General features: G+C 45.9%; 1 protein-coding gene across 1 annotated transcript; it reads left to right on the top strand.

Moving 5' to 3' along the window:
- Nucleotides 1–11,248: 11,248 nt before the first annotated feature.
- Nucleotides 11,249–13,393, top strand: ID2 (inhibitor of DNA binding 2). Its single transcript, XM_055000584.1, has 3 exons — nt 11,249–11,775; nt 12,089–12,153; nt 12,779–13,393. The coding sequence occupies exons 1-2, from the start codon at nt 11,428–11,430 to the stop codon at nt 12,143–12,145; spliced, it is 405 nt and encodes a 134-aa protein (XP_054856559.1). The 5' UTR covers nt 11,249–11,427; the 3' UTR covers nt 12,146–12,153; nt 12,779–13,393.
- Nucleotides 13,394–15,100: the final 1,707 nt, after the last annotated feature.

Below are 15,100 nucleotides of genomic sequence, written 5' to 3'. Positions count from 1 at the left end.
ACTGATAATAAGCACCATGGATACTTCCCTAATACCTGTAATAGTAGTGTCAGTTAAGTAACCCTGCTGAAAGCATCTGTTTCATGTTACTTTCCCCTTCCTGACTCGGTGGACTTGTTGGGTCAAAATGGAGAATAAGGTAATTTCAATAGAGCAAGCGTACAAATTCAATGAAAATTAGCTCATACATGATCGAGAAATCTCAGACCTCCACTAAAGCTATTATTATTGCTGTAGTCCACATAAGGGGGAGGATTGTGCTTTATACAAATCCATTATTGCCATTCCCGCCCCCCAATAATAAAAACTGATCTCCCTCCCCAAATGTACACACACAAACAGCCACCTGGAACCTATTTTCAAGATCTCCTTGTTAATCCAATTTCCCATTCACCGCCCCAAAACCTTCCATCTTGAACAAAATTGATCTTATGGTTCTTATTTGGTGGGGTTCTGCCCATAAAATCCAGCATGAGATTTGGTGACAAGAATAAGAGATGGCTTTTCTCTTATTATTTTCTTCACAACTTCTTCTCAGTACAAGAATCAGGGGGTCATTTTAGGAATCCGGGGTAATCATAAAGATCCGATGCATTCTTGTGATATCTCACAGGCTGACAGAAATTCAAACATGAAGATATCTTCCCTTCCTGCAGGGCAGATGTGGCACAAACATCTAATGGAGCTTTTTCTTGAGAGGAAGAAATATTAATTAGTTCAATTCAAAGAATTATTGTAGCACATACGGAACGGCTGCCACCATTCTTATACAGGCAGGATCTAGCCATGGATTATATGTTGTTGGGCCACAACCAGGCTGGATTACTGCAACTGTTCAACACACCTCTGAAGACCATTTGGAAAGCTCATCTAGTGAGAGATGTGATAGCAAGATTGCTGATAAGTGCAGGATATTGGAAATACATTTACCCAAAGTTAAAAAAGCTATACTGGTTGCCTGTTCACTTCCAGGGCTAGTTCAAAATGCCTTTAAACCACTACATGGAATTGGGGGGGGGTACTTAATAAGGACATAAAAGATAAATTTCATTACAAAGGTTTATAAAACTAAGTAACATTCCAGTTATAAGATATTTGATCCTTAACCAACTGGCATAAAAGGGCTATGCCAGGGAATGTGAGACCTTAATGAACACATTGGATAGGGCTACAATCAGGGCGTGGAGACACTGGCATCTCTTTCTCTGTTTCACCAGTAAAAAAGATGGTATCTCCTTGTTCTCCTCCACCCTGAACTTCTTGGAGAAATCAAGGTGTAAAGTGGGTTAGAGGAGAAAAACTGGCATAACTGTACTTAAGAACAAGTGGTTCAGTCCCCCAGAGCTAAAGAAATGACCCAGCTCAACATGGTGCATTACCTGAGGCAGAAGACAGCTTGTGCAGGTGCACACACTCAAACGATTCCATTTAAGAGCCAGTTTGGTGTAGTGGTTAAGAGCGCGGGACTCTAATCTGGAGAGCCAGGTTTGATTCCCCACTCCCCCACTTGAAGCCAGCTTTGTGACTTTGGGCTAGCCACAGCTCTCTCAAGAGCTCTCTCAGCCCCACCCACCTCACAGGGTGTTTTGTTGTGGGGACAATGACATACTTTGTAAACCACTCTGAGTGGGCATTAAGTTGTCTTGAAGGATAATATATAAATCAAATGTTATTATTATTGTTGTTGTTGTTAAGTCATCATTATTTAAGAGTGTGCAGAATCCATCACCTGAGGCTGCCTACCACTTCCTCCTGCCCAAGTTGGGTTGGCCTTTTGTCTGTCCGAAAAAGCTACCAAAAGTGTGAGCAGCATCTTAAGTAAGAATTTTTATAACACCACTCTCTCTTCCTAGGTATGGACAGATTCACATCCTGAAAGCCCCTGCCTCAAGATGGGGGATGCAGAATCAGGACCATTTCCTACATTACATTTGTAGATGTATCCTGAAACTGCCCCATGCAAATATTAAAGACACATGCACATTGGACACTCATGCCTAATACAAACAAAAACTCCCACAACTGACTGTGGCTCCCTATGGAGCATTGCTACAGCATAATGAAATGCTTCATTGAGTACTAAAGGTACAGTAACATTTGCTGTGGCAAGTTTTAGATTCATTCCCATATGGGTGCAATGCCTATAATCTGGAGGAATTCCCACCACATGGCTCAGGGAAGCCATGTTCATTCTCCCCCCCATGGAGCAGGCAGGGGAAGTAGAAGACTGTACACAACTTCTAATTCCCCAGTCACCTAAGTTTACACAACTGAGCAGATGGGTGTCTAGATAGGGTTTTGGAGACATGCACAGATCTCCCTATCCATGTACTAGCATGATACACTGCCACACCATGTGCAAGTACTGAGAGTGTTGAGCCTTAGAGCAATCCAGCCATAGCTATGCAGGAAAGAATCAGTCCGGTGAAGTATGAAGGTGCTACGTGTGACCCTGAACACTTACTGGCATGCAATGGGAAAACAATAAAGAGGACCGTGGGCTGCAGCTTGCGGTGCCCAGCGCTCCCCGCACATTTCTCTTCCATGCTGCTCTATGCTCACCACAACTATCCTACTGGGTGATTTGCTGGATAGACTGCAAGAGAAAACCAGAGACAAGACCTGTGTGCAGAAGTAGTCTCAGATGGCCAGGAGCAAGATGACAAAAGTTGTGTAATTCTTCAGTATTTTTAAAAGGTGTTGTTTAAAAAGATAGTTTCAGGTGGGTAGCTGTGTTGGTCTATAGTAAAAGAGCAAAACTGGGGTCCAGTAGCATTTTAAAGAACAACTAGATTTCCAGGATCCGAGACTCTCAAAAACTCCTACCCTGGAAATCTAGTTGGTCTTTAAAATGCTACTGGACCCAAATCTTGCTCTTATTTAAAGAGTTCTTGGTAGAGCTTGCCTAGCATGTTCTGAACTAAGCAGCATCTGCCACATGTGAGGAGGCAGGAAAATATCCTACAGCTCAAGGTCCTGGAAAGAGATCTTCTGGGATTGTGGTCCCAAGACCAACAAAATACCTTGAAGGCCAGCCACTGCAGACTAGCCAAATGCTGGAATAAGCCTGTTGGGTTTTTAATTTTTTTTGCTTCTGGCAGTAACCTCTGCTCCTAGGAGGGTATTCGTTTTTATGTGTGTGTTTACCCCAAGGAGTTCCTTAGCAGCCTGCCCGCTCCGCATATGGCTCTCCTGGCCCACACCCTGGCTTGAGCTGGGACAAGGGCTGCCGCCGCCTGCTACGGGAAAGCCGCGCCCGGGCGCATCCCCTCCCCACGCCCCCCTGGAACTGGAGCCACCGACAAAAAGTTTACACATAGCAGCACGCGACAGGCGTGTGGCAGTGAGTTTGCAACAGCGGCGCCTGGTGTTCCGCGACCCGGGCGGCAACGCAGGGAGAGGAAACGGGGGTGGCGCGTTCGCTGCTTGAGGGTCAAGCAGAAGGGAGACACCTTTCCAAGGAGCCGCGTCTCTTGCTATGGGGCTCCGTCAACCCTGACCATTGTGGTTAGCGGGTGGGAAAAGGAAGAAATGAGTCGGCAACATCTGAGTGTGCAAAGGGGGGGTGGATTTTGGAGAAGCACTCAATAAGATAATCAGAGGGGGAGACCGCTTGTGCAGGATTTACAACTGATGGGGCGGGGTTGATCATGGGATGCTTACAAAACAAATCAATCAAGTCGATGGCAAAGTTTTAGAAGTTGGCTACACCCGCTTTCCACTACGCCCTACCCTGTCTTTTTTTTTTTTTAAGAACAAGAGCACAATGTGTTTCTTGTTATGGGGGCCAGCTTTTTTTCTTCTTCTGTAAGGGTTACATCGTAATATTAAGCTGGAAGTTTAGTTCTGGACAAACAATCTCTTGTTGGATCCCTGGGATGGGAGGGGGGTTAATGAATTCCCACAGATGATGTTGCCCAAACAGTGATCGGCTTGTGACTTGATTTCCAGCGCCGCGGTGTGTGTATGGAAGGGGGGGGGAGGTCAGTACAGAAAAGAGCTTTGAAGGGGAAAGGCTGCCTACAGCAGGATTGTTTCTACAAGCTAATTGTACTGAGTGCAGCTGCATAAAGCTGGATCAACAGTAATAGAAGGCGGCGCAGACTTCCTGACGCCAGCCCTGCAGAGCTCCCACCAACACTGGCAATTCCAGATTGTTTTCCAGACCTTATCTCTCCCTAGTTAATTTCTTTCGCTCGCTCGCTCTAATTTTGTGACCGGAACAAAAGTAACAGGAAAATCCTTTGTGAAAGCAGATTACGCTGTTCGAGATCAGTGCACTTCACAGATTCTGCAGCAATATTTTACATGCAAGCCTCCCTCCCCCCTCAAGTTTTTCTAAAACTTGCCTTCCTTTGAGCTATCGGCGACGCGATGCAAACCAGAAAAGGGTTCGAGGCAGTTGAGAAAGTCACTGGGTTTAGCAAGAGAGAGCACCTAGTACACGGGACTTTTTAAAAAAATGTCGACATATGTTTAGAGAATCCAAGGTAGGATTTAAAAAATGACATTTGCATTACGTTGTTGCGATTCCAGAATGTTTCAGGTAGACTACTGGGTAGTTAACTGAAAGGGTATTTAAAACAACAACATGAACGATTGTAATTTATCCTTTTCAGATTTTTTCCCTAATGAGGACGTGTGATTACCATAATCAAACAATCTAAAATATTTGGTGATCCTATGTACACTTACGCTGGGAGTAAACACCATTAACGTAGCGGGACTAACTTCTGAATATTATAGGATTGCATTTTGCTGGGCTGTAATCCTGTGCATGCTTTCCTACGAGTAAAACCCATTGAATAAAGCGGGAGTTCCTTCCGAATAAACACGCATAGAACTGATCGGCTAACGGTGTAATCCTAAACAGAGTTACGCCAATGTAAGCCCACTGATATCAGTGGTCTTTGACTGGATTAACTCTGTTTACGATTGCATTGGGAGAGTGCAAACCTGTATGAAGGATGATTCCAGTTTAAACTCACAGGAGTCACTCAGCAGGGCAAATCTTTAAAACGCCCATAAAAACTAAAGTTACTCTGGAGCGGACCTCGCCATAGAGTTCCTTGAAACTGTCTTGAAAAAAAATGGGTTGGAAATAGTCGTGAAGAATACGGAGGGGAACAGCTCCCAAGTGTCTCTCCCGCCCTCCACACTCCCGCTATCTTTGCAGCGCCTACAACACGCACGCAGAGGGAGGCGAGTGTGCCTCGCCACCACCAAAGGTGGTGACGGGCAGAGAAGCGAGGAGGGAGCCATGAGGAGAAGGCGCGGGGGCCTGGCCTTGCCAGAAGGCAGGTACACAGACACGCACCCCCGTCTAGAGCTCTGCAGGGACTCCCGCCCTTCCCTCCGCCTTCTCAGGCGCGCTCCGTGGCAGAAAAAGGGGAGCCGGGCGGGAGAGCCCTGCCTCGGCCCCACTGCAGGTGCGCCGGCAGCCCAGCGAGAAAGAGGCGCAGCCGCCAAGCTGAGCCGAGCACCGCTGCAGCCTCCCACAGCCCTGGGCCGAGCCCCGGTCGCCATGGCAGCCGCCTGAGAGGCGCCGCCGGCCTGGCCCGGGCGGAGGGGAGGCCGCGGGGAGTGACGTCACGGGGCTGGCGCCGCGCAGTCGGGCCCGGCCTCGGGAAGGGAAGGCGGGGAGGGAGCGCGGGAGCAGGCGGGGGCGGCCCCGAGGAGCGCTCGGAGGGGAAAGGGAAGAGGAGCGGAGGGGGAGCTCCCGGCCCGCCTGCGCCAGGCCAGGTGCACCGGGGGGGGGGCAGGTGCACCGGGGGGGGGGTGCGAGCCTCGGCACAGCCACTCCTGGTCTCCGCGAAGGTGCCCCGCAGCCCCGTTTCTTCCGTGGGAGCCAGTGAAGCAGCTCCGCAACGCGCCAGCCCCGTGCCAGGGAGCTTCCGGCCCAAGCCTGTGCAATAAACGGGTTTAGACTGGAGCCGCTCTGCGCAACGGGGCTTCAGCTGGAAGCGCTCTGTGGGGAAGTCTGGCCTAGAGGACGCGGCGGACGCGGCGATGGGTTCTCACGGCGGGGGCGGGGGCGGCTGGCTCTTGCAGTGAGAAGCGCCAGGCGGCTGAGGCCTGGGGAGGAGAATGACACCCGCCCCCCTGGGCAGGGGCGGGGTGGGGGGAAGGCATCTTTATCCCAGTGCCAAAGGTTGCACGCCTTACACACCTTTGTCTGCCTGCCTGCCTCCCTGCTGCAGCAGGCTGAAGAGAGGAATAGAAACCATCTCTAGTGGGCTGGCAGCCAGTCTGTTAGGAAGCGTTCTTGATCCACCTTGTCCCCTTCCCTCAAAGAGGGCACTGAATTTATGCTCCCTGGCTGGTTACAAGGCGCTCAGCTCCTGTGGCTGCTGTTGCCCTTCCAGCTGCTTAGATGGCACCCATCCCCCTTGCAGTGCACAGGCAAGGAGGGGAAGAGGCGCATACTGCTTGTAGGAGGCTGAGATGCCAGAGGTGTCTTCCAGCAGATACAGACCAGGCTCCTTTTTGTGCGTCTCGTTCTTGCACAGGGCAAAAATCAGGTCGCCTCCTTTCAACCTCTTAAAACCATATGTTTATTGCTACTGGTGAGGTGACTGGAACTCAAACTGCATTCACTGCATTTTTTTTAAGACTGTGCAAAGCCCCTGTACCATACCTCAAACTCCCACAGAAATGCCGGAGTCATTAACAGAACTCAGATAAAAGAGGTTTCCAAAGCTATCTAATATTAATTCAGATTCTTCCAGTCACAGAGAAAGGCAGTAACAATAGCCAATTAGAGATGTTATTAAAAATCCAAAATAAGCAAAGTTCACATACACCTAAGGTAAAACCACTTACGTTATAGAACTGGATGCCGTATCCTCTGGCAAACAAGAGAGGTACCAAGGGTATTTAACAAGGAAATTCACTTTTGAGAGATTTGGACATTTTTATTCTGCTAAGATTCTTTTAAAAAGTGAAGGAGAAGAGAGTCATTGCATCTTACAAACCTTTGGGTCTCTCTAATGGCAACTGATTCACAAATCCTTTTATTGACAATTATCTTCATGAGCATACAGACACATTCCCCCTTTTTGTCAGCCCAGCTTGAATTAGTCTTTTGTAATCAAATGTAAGAAGAGTCCTGCTGGATCAGATCAATGGTACAGAGGCTGAACAGATGCCCCGGAAGGCCCACAGCAAGGACACAGAGCGTGAACATTATCCTGTTGTGTCCTGCCAACTGGTATTCAGAGGTATACTGTGTACTCAAAATGAAGGTCCCAGTTAGCCATCATAGGACCTATCTTCCATGAATCTCTCTAATACCCTTTTAAAGCCCTTTAAACTTTTACTTTCTTGTGCCTGCCTTCAATCTGCTGATGATCAGTGTCAGGTCTGATTGCACAAATAATTTCTCTTCACATACAGATTGCCCACGCACTTCAACAGGTACATATGTCTGGTTTATAGCAAAATTATTTGTGTGGTCACTCCAACAACAGATACTAATAAGGACTATGGGATTGGGAATGGGGAACAAAGCAAACCTATCCAAATATGATGCTTAAGGTCATGTGAATTTGACCCTAAATGTTGCAAAGGGGAGGCCTCCACAAACATATAATAGTTGAATTTTTGAAAGACACCTCCTGGAAGCCCATCTCTTTCTGAACCCAGTAGGGATATTACTATATTACAGGAGGGATACAGTTCTGCCTAAGTTAAGTCCTGTAATTTCAACAGCAAAGTTATGTATGTGCATAACCTTTCCTATTGAAAATTGTTTAGTTCTGGATTGCACCCAAGACTGATTATTAGCCATTGTTCCCTGAAAGTAATACCAACATTTTATCAAAAAGGCAATGCTAAGCAATTCAGTTTCACTGATTCAGAAAGAGAGATTTAAACACCATAACTTTCCCATTGAAATAAACATGAGCCCAAAACTTCAGTTGGATCTTGCTCAATGTAATCAATTAAATTACTGTGTGTCAGATACACTCAGGATTTAACAGTGCTGTCTTCCTTTAGGACTGCTACCCTTTATATTACAAAGTAGCTGCAATATATTCTGCCAGTTTGCAGGCTACCTATGAGTGTCTGGCAGATTATTTTTCTAGACACACCAAAACACATTGCACAGATAAAATGTTATATTCATTGTTATCTAGTCTAGTAGCAATTTTTTTTAAAAAGATTGAATTGGTCAGAAACCAAATTATCAAAATATCCCCCCAAACACCACTTGAAGAATATATTAATTATAAGAAAAGATAAGGTTGAACCTTGTGTGTTTTTAATTTGTATGAGTTAACTTCAGTACACTTAGGAGTAAGCCCCGCGGAGACTTAGTGCCAAACACAGATGGTCAATGTACAAGGTACTTAAGACTAGAAATTATTAATATTTATTTAAGTACAGACTGGCTTCAAGGAAAAATCAGGTCAGCAATGTCGATTTGGTCTGTAGTCTTGCACATGCTTGCTTTTCAGGCACATAGACTTCAATGGGATATAACAATCATAAACAGAATCCTACTCAGGTCTAGCCCAGTGGGGCTTCCTCCTGGGAAAGCATTCTTCAGATTGCATTAAAAGTAGCCTAAGTGCGCGCTAGATTGCAGCGCGCGCACACCCCCACGCCATCTTTTTTCCAAAGGAAGCAAGGCTTCCATGAGTTGATTGAACATCTGCTTTAAGTACATCAGTTCGGAACATGTTAGAAATATAATCTTCCATTGAGGTTATGAAGCCTTCTACACCCAGTGCATGTGTCAGGAAGAAGGGAGCAGTGAGAAGAGAGATGGACGGGAGTGAGGGAAGGTGCGGGAGGAAAGGAGAAAGCAAGCCTTAGTTTATATGTTGATTATGGCAGCTGCTGCAGCCTTCCCTAGACCTGCTACAAAAACGTGAGCAGAAAACTCATCCCTCCCCCAGCAACACCTATTCATGTGGTGGGTCCCCATTTAAACAACTTCTCTTACATGGCGGGGGACAACATTCACGCCACTTGGAACTCCTCAAAAGGAAGAGCAGATAAAAATGAGGGAATAGAGGGCCATTACACAAATATGAACACACAAGGGAGGATCATCATGTATCTTCAAGCACATTCATTTTACAGGGTTGATAATGGAGAGGTGCCCACCTGGCTCTTCACCTGTACAAAGGTGGCCATCTCTAATGTAAGAACTGGGACAGGCAATTAGTTGTGTGTGTTTGGGGGAGGGTCTCCATGGCCTGTTTGGGGGCAGGTGTTGGACTGGAATTTGGCCAGCCAAAACTTGGCTGCAGACCTATGGTCTCTAAATTGCTATTTAAAGAGCTGAAGGTGAGTTTGGGGCTTTTCAGAACCGAGCACCAAGTTTAAGGAGGGCATGCTGGGGCTGAGGAAACAGCTACAAATTGCTGCAGATATGATAAGACCTGGACCTCAGAAGGTTACAGCATGTGAAGTTCTTCCAAAGAGGGCAAAGAACAAGATGGATGCCTTTTCTGGAATTCTGTCACTTCTTATGTAATCGCTTCTCTCTCAACTAGGAGAATGCATTCTGACCTGCACAGGCATTGCCCCCCCACCACCACCACCAAAATCAAATCTCAACAGGTTAAACTGAACTCTCTTGTGATAGTTGTTGTGGGTTTTCCGGCCTGTATTGCCGTGGTCTTGGCATTGTAGTTCCTGACGTTTTGCCAGCAGCTGTGGCTGGCATCTTCAGAGGCGTAGCACCTCTGAAGATGCCAGCCACAGCTGCTGGCGAAACGTCAGGAACTACAATGCCAAGACCACGGCAATACAGCCCGGAAAACCCACAACAACCATCGTTCTCCGGCCGTGAAAGCCTTCGACAATACATCTCTTGTGATAATTAAACATAGCGATCCAGATGGAATGGTACAGTGATTTGTTCTTTTCCTTGTCAGAATATTTTAAGGCAATGGCAGAAAAATTATTTTTAAAAATTAAAACTCTCTTCATGTTTGAAAGCTACCTGGCAGCCCCAGCTATTATCTTCAGCAAACCTGCACAAGGCACCAACACTCTTAGTCCCTAGGATTAATTTGGGTCTAATTCATTGCCATATAAGCAAGGAAGAGACAGATGAGGAGCGTTTCATGGGGAATATGTGCATACCTGGGCATTCGGAATGCATTTTCTCTTTCCGGTTATCATTGTCAGATTAGCAGCTGAGTAACTCCTCAGTCTGTGAACACTCCCTCAGTTACTTTCCCACAGGTCAAGCACTCTGCTGCTTGGCAGAGGGGAGCGCTCCATTTGATCTTGCTTGTTTGACAGATGTGCCTGACTGAGTTACAGCTTCCCTGCCTGTAGTGCCTCCGCTTACAACATCTACTGTTGTCTCTTGGCAGAAAGGCCATTTAAAAAAAAAACTATGTAGGGCAGAATGAGTCTGATGAAAATTTGAAAGTACATAGTTTTATAGGTTTCTTGTGCTCACAGAGTTGGAAGGGGCCATACAGACCTTCTAGTCCAACCAACCCCCTACCCAATGCAGGATGAGCCTAAAACATCTCTGACAAATATTCATCCAGCCTCTTCTTGAAAACAGCCAGTGAAGGGCAGCTAACCACCTCCCATTCCACCTTTGAGCTACTCTGAGGTGAAAAGGTTTCTCCTAATATCCAGCTGGTATCTCTCTCCTGTCTGTGTCATAAACTTGGACTGCCTGCAATTCGCATACCATTCATCTGGAGCAGTCCTGCAGTTTTCTGTGGTGTCATAGAGTCTTGGGGCAACCAAAACTTGCAGCATCCCAAAATGCCAGCAAACAAGATGTAAAGACAGTTCTGATCATGCCCTTTTCCTATTAAAACTCAGTGCATAACATACCAATCTTGGGGTTCATGCGTGTGTGTTATGTTACCATCAGTCACCGAGACAAATTTAGTTGTGTGTTTTTTTAAATCGTTATCTTATCGAGTGGATGTTGGTTGCTGGACGGAATCCAGCGTGCTAGGATCAGAGCTGCCTCTTAAAAACGAGATGCAAAAACACACACCCAGAGCCCGGTTCTTTACTTTGCTTGCAAGTCCTTTTTGTCAAATGGTCTCAGGCGGATTCAGACTCTGCCCTCTGTGTACAGTATTTACTACCCACAGCTGTGCTTGGGCCACGCCCCTCTTCGCCCAGATTGGCTCCCATCGCGGAAGGCTGCAGCCTTCTCCCCGGCTCGCTTCGTGCCAGTGAGAAGTGCCTGCGCGCCTGACGGACGCACGACGCGCCTCCAATAGCAGCCGGCACAGGCTGGCTGGATCAGCTGCAGAACGTGCTCTATAAAAGCAGGGACAGGCGGGTTCAGCTCCATTCCGACCGCGATCGGGCAGCTGCAGCGAGAAAGGAGGAAGTGAGGGCAGCCGAAAGGAGAAGAGGCGGCGGCGGTGATTTCTCCCATCGCGTGCTTGTCATTTGGTGCAGCCGGGGCTCTTTCCCTTCCCAAGCATGAAAGCTTTCAGTCCTGTGCGCTCCGTCCGGAAAAACAGCCTCTCGGAACACAGCCTGGGTATATCCCGGAGCAAAACCCCGGTGGATGACCCGATGAGCCTGCTGTACAACATGAACGACTGCTACTCGAAATTGAAGGAGCTGGTGCCCAGCATCCCCCAGAACAAGAAAGTGAGCAAAATGGAAATCCTGCAGCACGTCATCGACTACATTCTCGACCTGCAGATCGCTCTCGACACGCACCCCACCATCGTCAGCCTCCATCACCAGAGACCAGGGCAAAATCCTTCCTCCAGGACCCCTCTGACCACCTTAAACACGGACATCAGTATCTTGTCCTTACAGGTAAGCGCCCTGCTAGCCTTGGCTTGTTTTTATCTATAAATAATCTGTCAATCGGATTTGATTAATGGCATCGTTGCTGCTCCGAATCTATGTTTGGTGGCAGGAATAAAGAAGGGGTGGGGGGAGACCCACGTTCTTTAAACTGGGAAGTAGGCATCAAAACTGAAATGCCTCCCGTTGTCGGGAAATAGAAATTATTCCCAGTCATGGTCGATGACTTTGTACATCTTATATGCTTATTTGAACTATTGAAGATTCTTAACACCCTTCTCTGTCTCCTCCCCCACCCCACCCCACCCCACCTTCCTTGCAGGCAGCTGAATTTCCCTCAGAGTTAATGTCAAATGACAGCAAAGCACTTTGTGGCTAAATGAGTTGGTAAGTGCTCAGTTCCTGGTTTTAAAATATCTATATGATCTAAATTACTCTCTAGTTGGAGGGCAAAGAATGAGTGCGTGTGCGCACACATGTGTATGGCTGGAGTTCAGAGAATGCACTCTTAGAAGTGTTTTAAGATTGCAACATATTTAAACTGAGTAGTTTAAAAACTAAACAACTATCATAGAATGCATAGTGGCCACAGCATAAATTGTATGCTCAAACATTATCTCCTGTACACTGAGTGACACAGCCTCTCTTAAACCGACTCTGGGACAGAGAAAGTCGCATTATAATATGATTGTCCCTGGGATCAGTCAAAGAACTTGTAATCTAATAATTGCTCCAAGAGGTTGCCTGGTGCCTCTTAAGCACTCCAGACATTGATCCAAATACAGATTATATAGGCAATTGGGTTTTCTTCCAATCACGCTTCCTAAACGTATTTGTGTGTGAGAGGGGGAGAGAATTTGCGCGCGCATGCTGCATCTGGACACCAGGGTTTGCCCAATCTTTGAGTGTTTGGTTAAATGTTAAAACTGTGGCTTCCTCTCTGGCGCCAGTCTGTCCGGATCTCTGCCCTGTTAGCATTCTTCTAAATACGCCTCTTTTCAATCTTTTGCAGGTGTTTGCTGATTTTCTTTCTTTTCTTTTTTGCACAAGAAGACTTTTTTGTGGCAAGATGATGAATCTGATTTTTTTTCAGTATCTGGAAGGGAAATCCATCTCTGATTAAATGGACATTTTAAGGAAATTGTGGACACCATCCTCCCTATCTACAACATGGACTTATTCTTAATTATTTATGAAGAAACTTTTAAATGCCCTTTCCCCAGTTGGAAGGCTCCGTTTATATACTATTCCCACAGCGGGGAGCGAAACGAAATGTTAAAAAAACTCAAAAGGAATTGCCCATTTTAAAGCAGACTTTGCCTTTTTTTCCTCCAAAAGGTGGAGCGTGAGTACTAGAAGGATTTAGTGTTCAGTTTTTCAGTGAAGTCATTGTCAAAAAGTATCCTTTTTTGACACAAACCTAGGACTGAATGCTGTGTATATATTTATATATAAATATGGGCATGAAACTGAACTCTTTAATTAGAGTTTTCTTGTATAGTAGCAGAAATGTGTATTTCTGCAGAAAGGGTAATGATGTACGTAATCATGCTAAACTTTTTATAAAAGTTTAGTTGTAAACTTAACCTTTTTATACAAAATCAAAATAAATCATGTGTTTATTGAATACTTTGCTTTCATTATTTGTAGGGGGGGCATCAGTTTTCTGGATCTGATTTTAAAAACACGTAATTAACAAGCCAATTAGCATTTGTCATAAAAACGTGAAGTTCACTCATTTTTACATCCTAAAGCTCTAGATGCTCAGCTTGTAAAATAATAGAAGTAATTTTTTAAGTTGTGCGTTAGTTAAAGGGGTGAAGATAAACCTTGGAATATCACACTCAGTTAAGGAAGGTGAAATTCCTTTGGTCTTCTTCACTCTTTGATTGATTTATGTGATCTTAGAGCAATGGCTCCAACTCTAGTAAACTTTTGTGGACAAATGATGTGTACCAAGTTTTGCAGATGGCTGATTTCCCAACCACTCCGTTTCTGCAAAATCTTACTGCTAAAGTTGATGAAGCATAGTCATTGAATTCCAGCTTTATGCAAAAGTATGCAATATCTCCAGGAAAAGGGGATTTGTTAATCACTTGCAGCAGATTTCCGATATGACTAAGCTGTTCAGAAATGAAAGTCACACTTATGTTATTGATTAAACTCTGGCTGCTGTAAGCATCACTGTTTCTCTCCCCTTCCTCCCCCCCCCCCCCGCCCATTGCATGTACAGCACTAACTTGAACTGGCAATTCTACACAGTCAGGCTGCTACCATCCTATATTGAATTTAATCAGCATAACTATGTACAGGACTGCAGCACATATTCCATTACTCTATTCTTACCCATACCCCACCTTTAATGTGGTTCTCTTGTTCTGCCAGCCCCATTGCAAATTATGAGGATGTACTGAGTTTGCTTTGCAGCTCTCAGCACCCGCATTAAAGTTTTCCCTGAAGGTGGAAAAATCTGAGCAGATGGTTTCTTCAAGCAGAATCGACAACATGCTCGGAAAATCTGTAGCAACATTTGAGGGAAGAGTCATCCCGCGGAATGTGTTATTTGGCACCTGGAAGCAGGGCTGGGATCTCTCTGCTCTGGGGACTCTTACGGTGAAATGCAGAAGCCTCACCTGAGGCCAGTAACACTTTCACCAAAGAGAACAGGTGTGTGGGTGGTGCCACACAGTCTGCTACGGCTGCTGTGCCCTCGACATCAAATCCATGGGTGGGGTGGGGGGAGAGCCAGCTCTGATCTGTTGATGCAGAAGTTGCTCCAACCAGTCAGCAACACAGCCTTCTCAAACGAGACTTCAGCAGTTGATGTTGATGAGAACTACTGCCATTTCATGCTTCAACATTATTTCAGTGAAATCAAACCAGGATCCCAAGGCTTCGGTAAACAAGTAGGCAAAGTTATTTTCAAACAGCAGATGCTTTCGAGTTTAGTCACATAACTGAACTTTTCACACACACACTTTTTAAATACGTGCAACATTTTAACAGAAAGCATTGGCTGTTCCACAGAATAAACCAGCAGTCCCACTTAGGAATCAGTAGCCTGCTTCTCTTCCCTTCCCAGGCATTTTCATAAGATTTCATATTCAAGCCCAGGATCATTAACGTAAGTAGAACTGCTGGTCTCACCAGCAACTGGATCCTTATTAGAAACCAACAGGGACAACCACACTGAAAAACTTGATCATTTACTTGCAAGGTAGCCACCTTCTTTCTGAACCTTTGAATTAGCCATGGCACGGTAGCATTGCAAAGTAATGTTTTAGCGCATATGATGGTGTGAACTCCAGCTTCCCGCAGTCTGTCGGCTGTATTA

The sequence above is a fragment of the Eublepharis macularius genome, chromosome 1, assembly GCF_028583425.1.
Source record: "Eublepharis macularius isolate TG4126 chromosome 1, MPM_Emac_v1.0, whole genome shotgun sequence".
In the NCBI taxonomy this organism is placed as follows: domain Eukaryota; kingdom Metazoa; phylum Chordata; class Lepidosauria; order Squamata; family Eublepharidae; genus Eublepharis; species Eublepharis macularius.
Note: the sequence above shows the minus strand (reverse complement) of the source record. Positions and strands in the feature narration are given on the sequence as shown.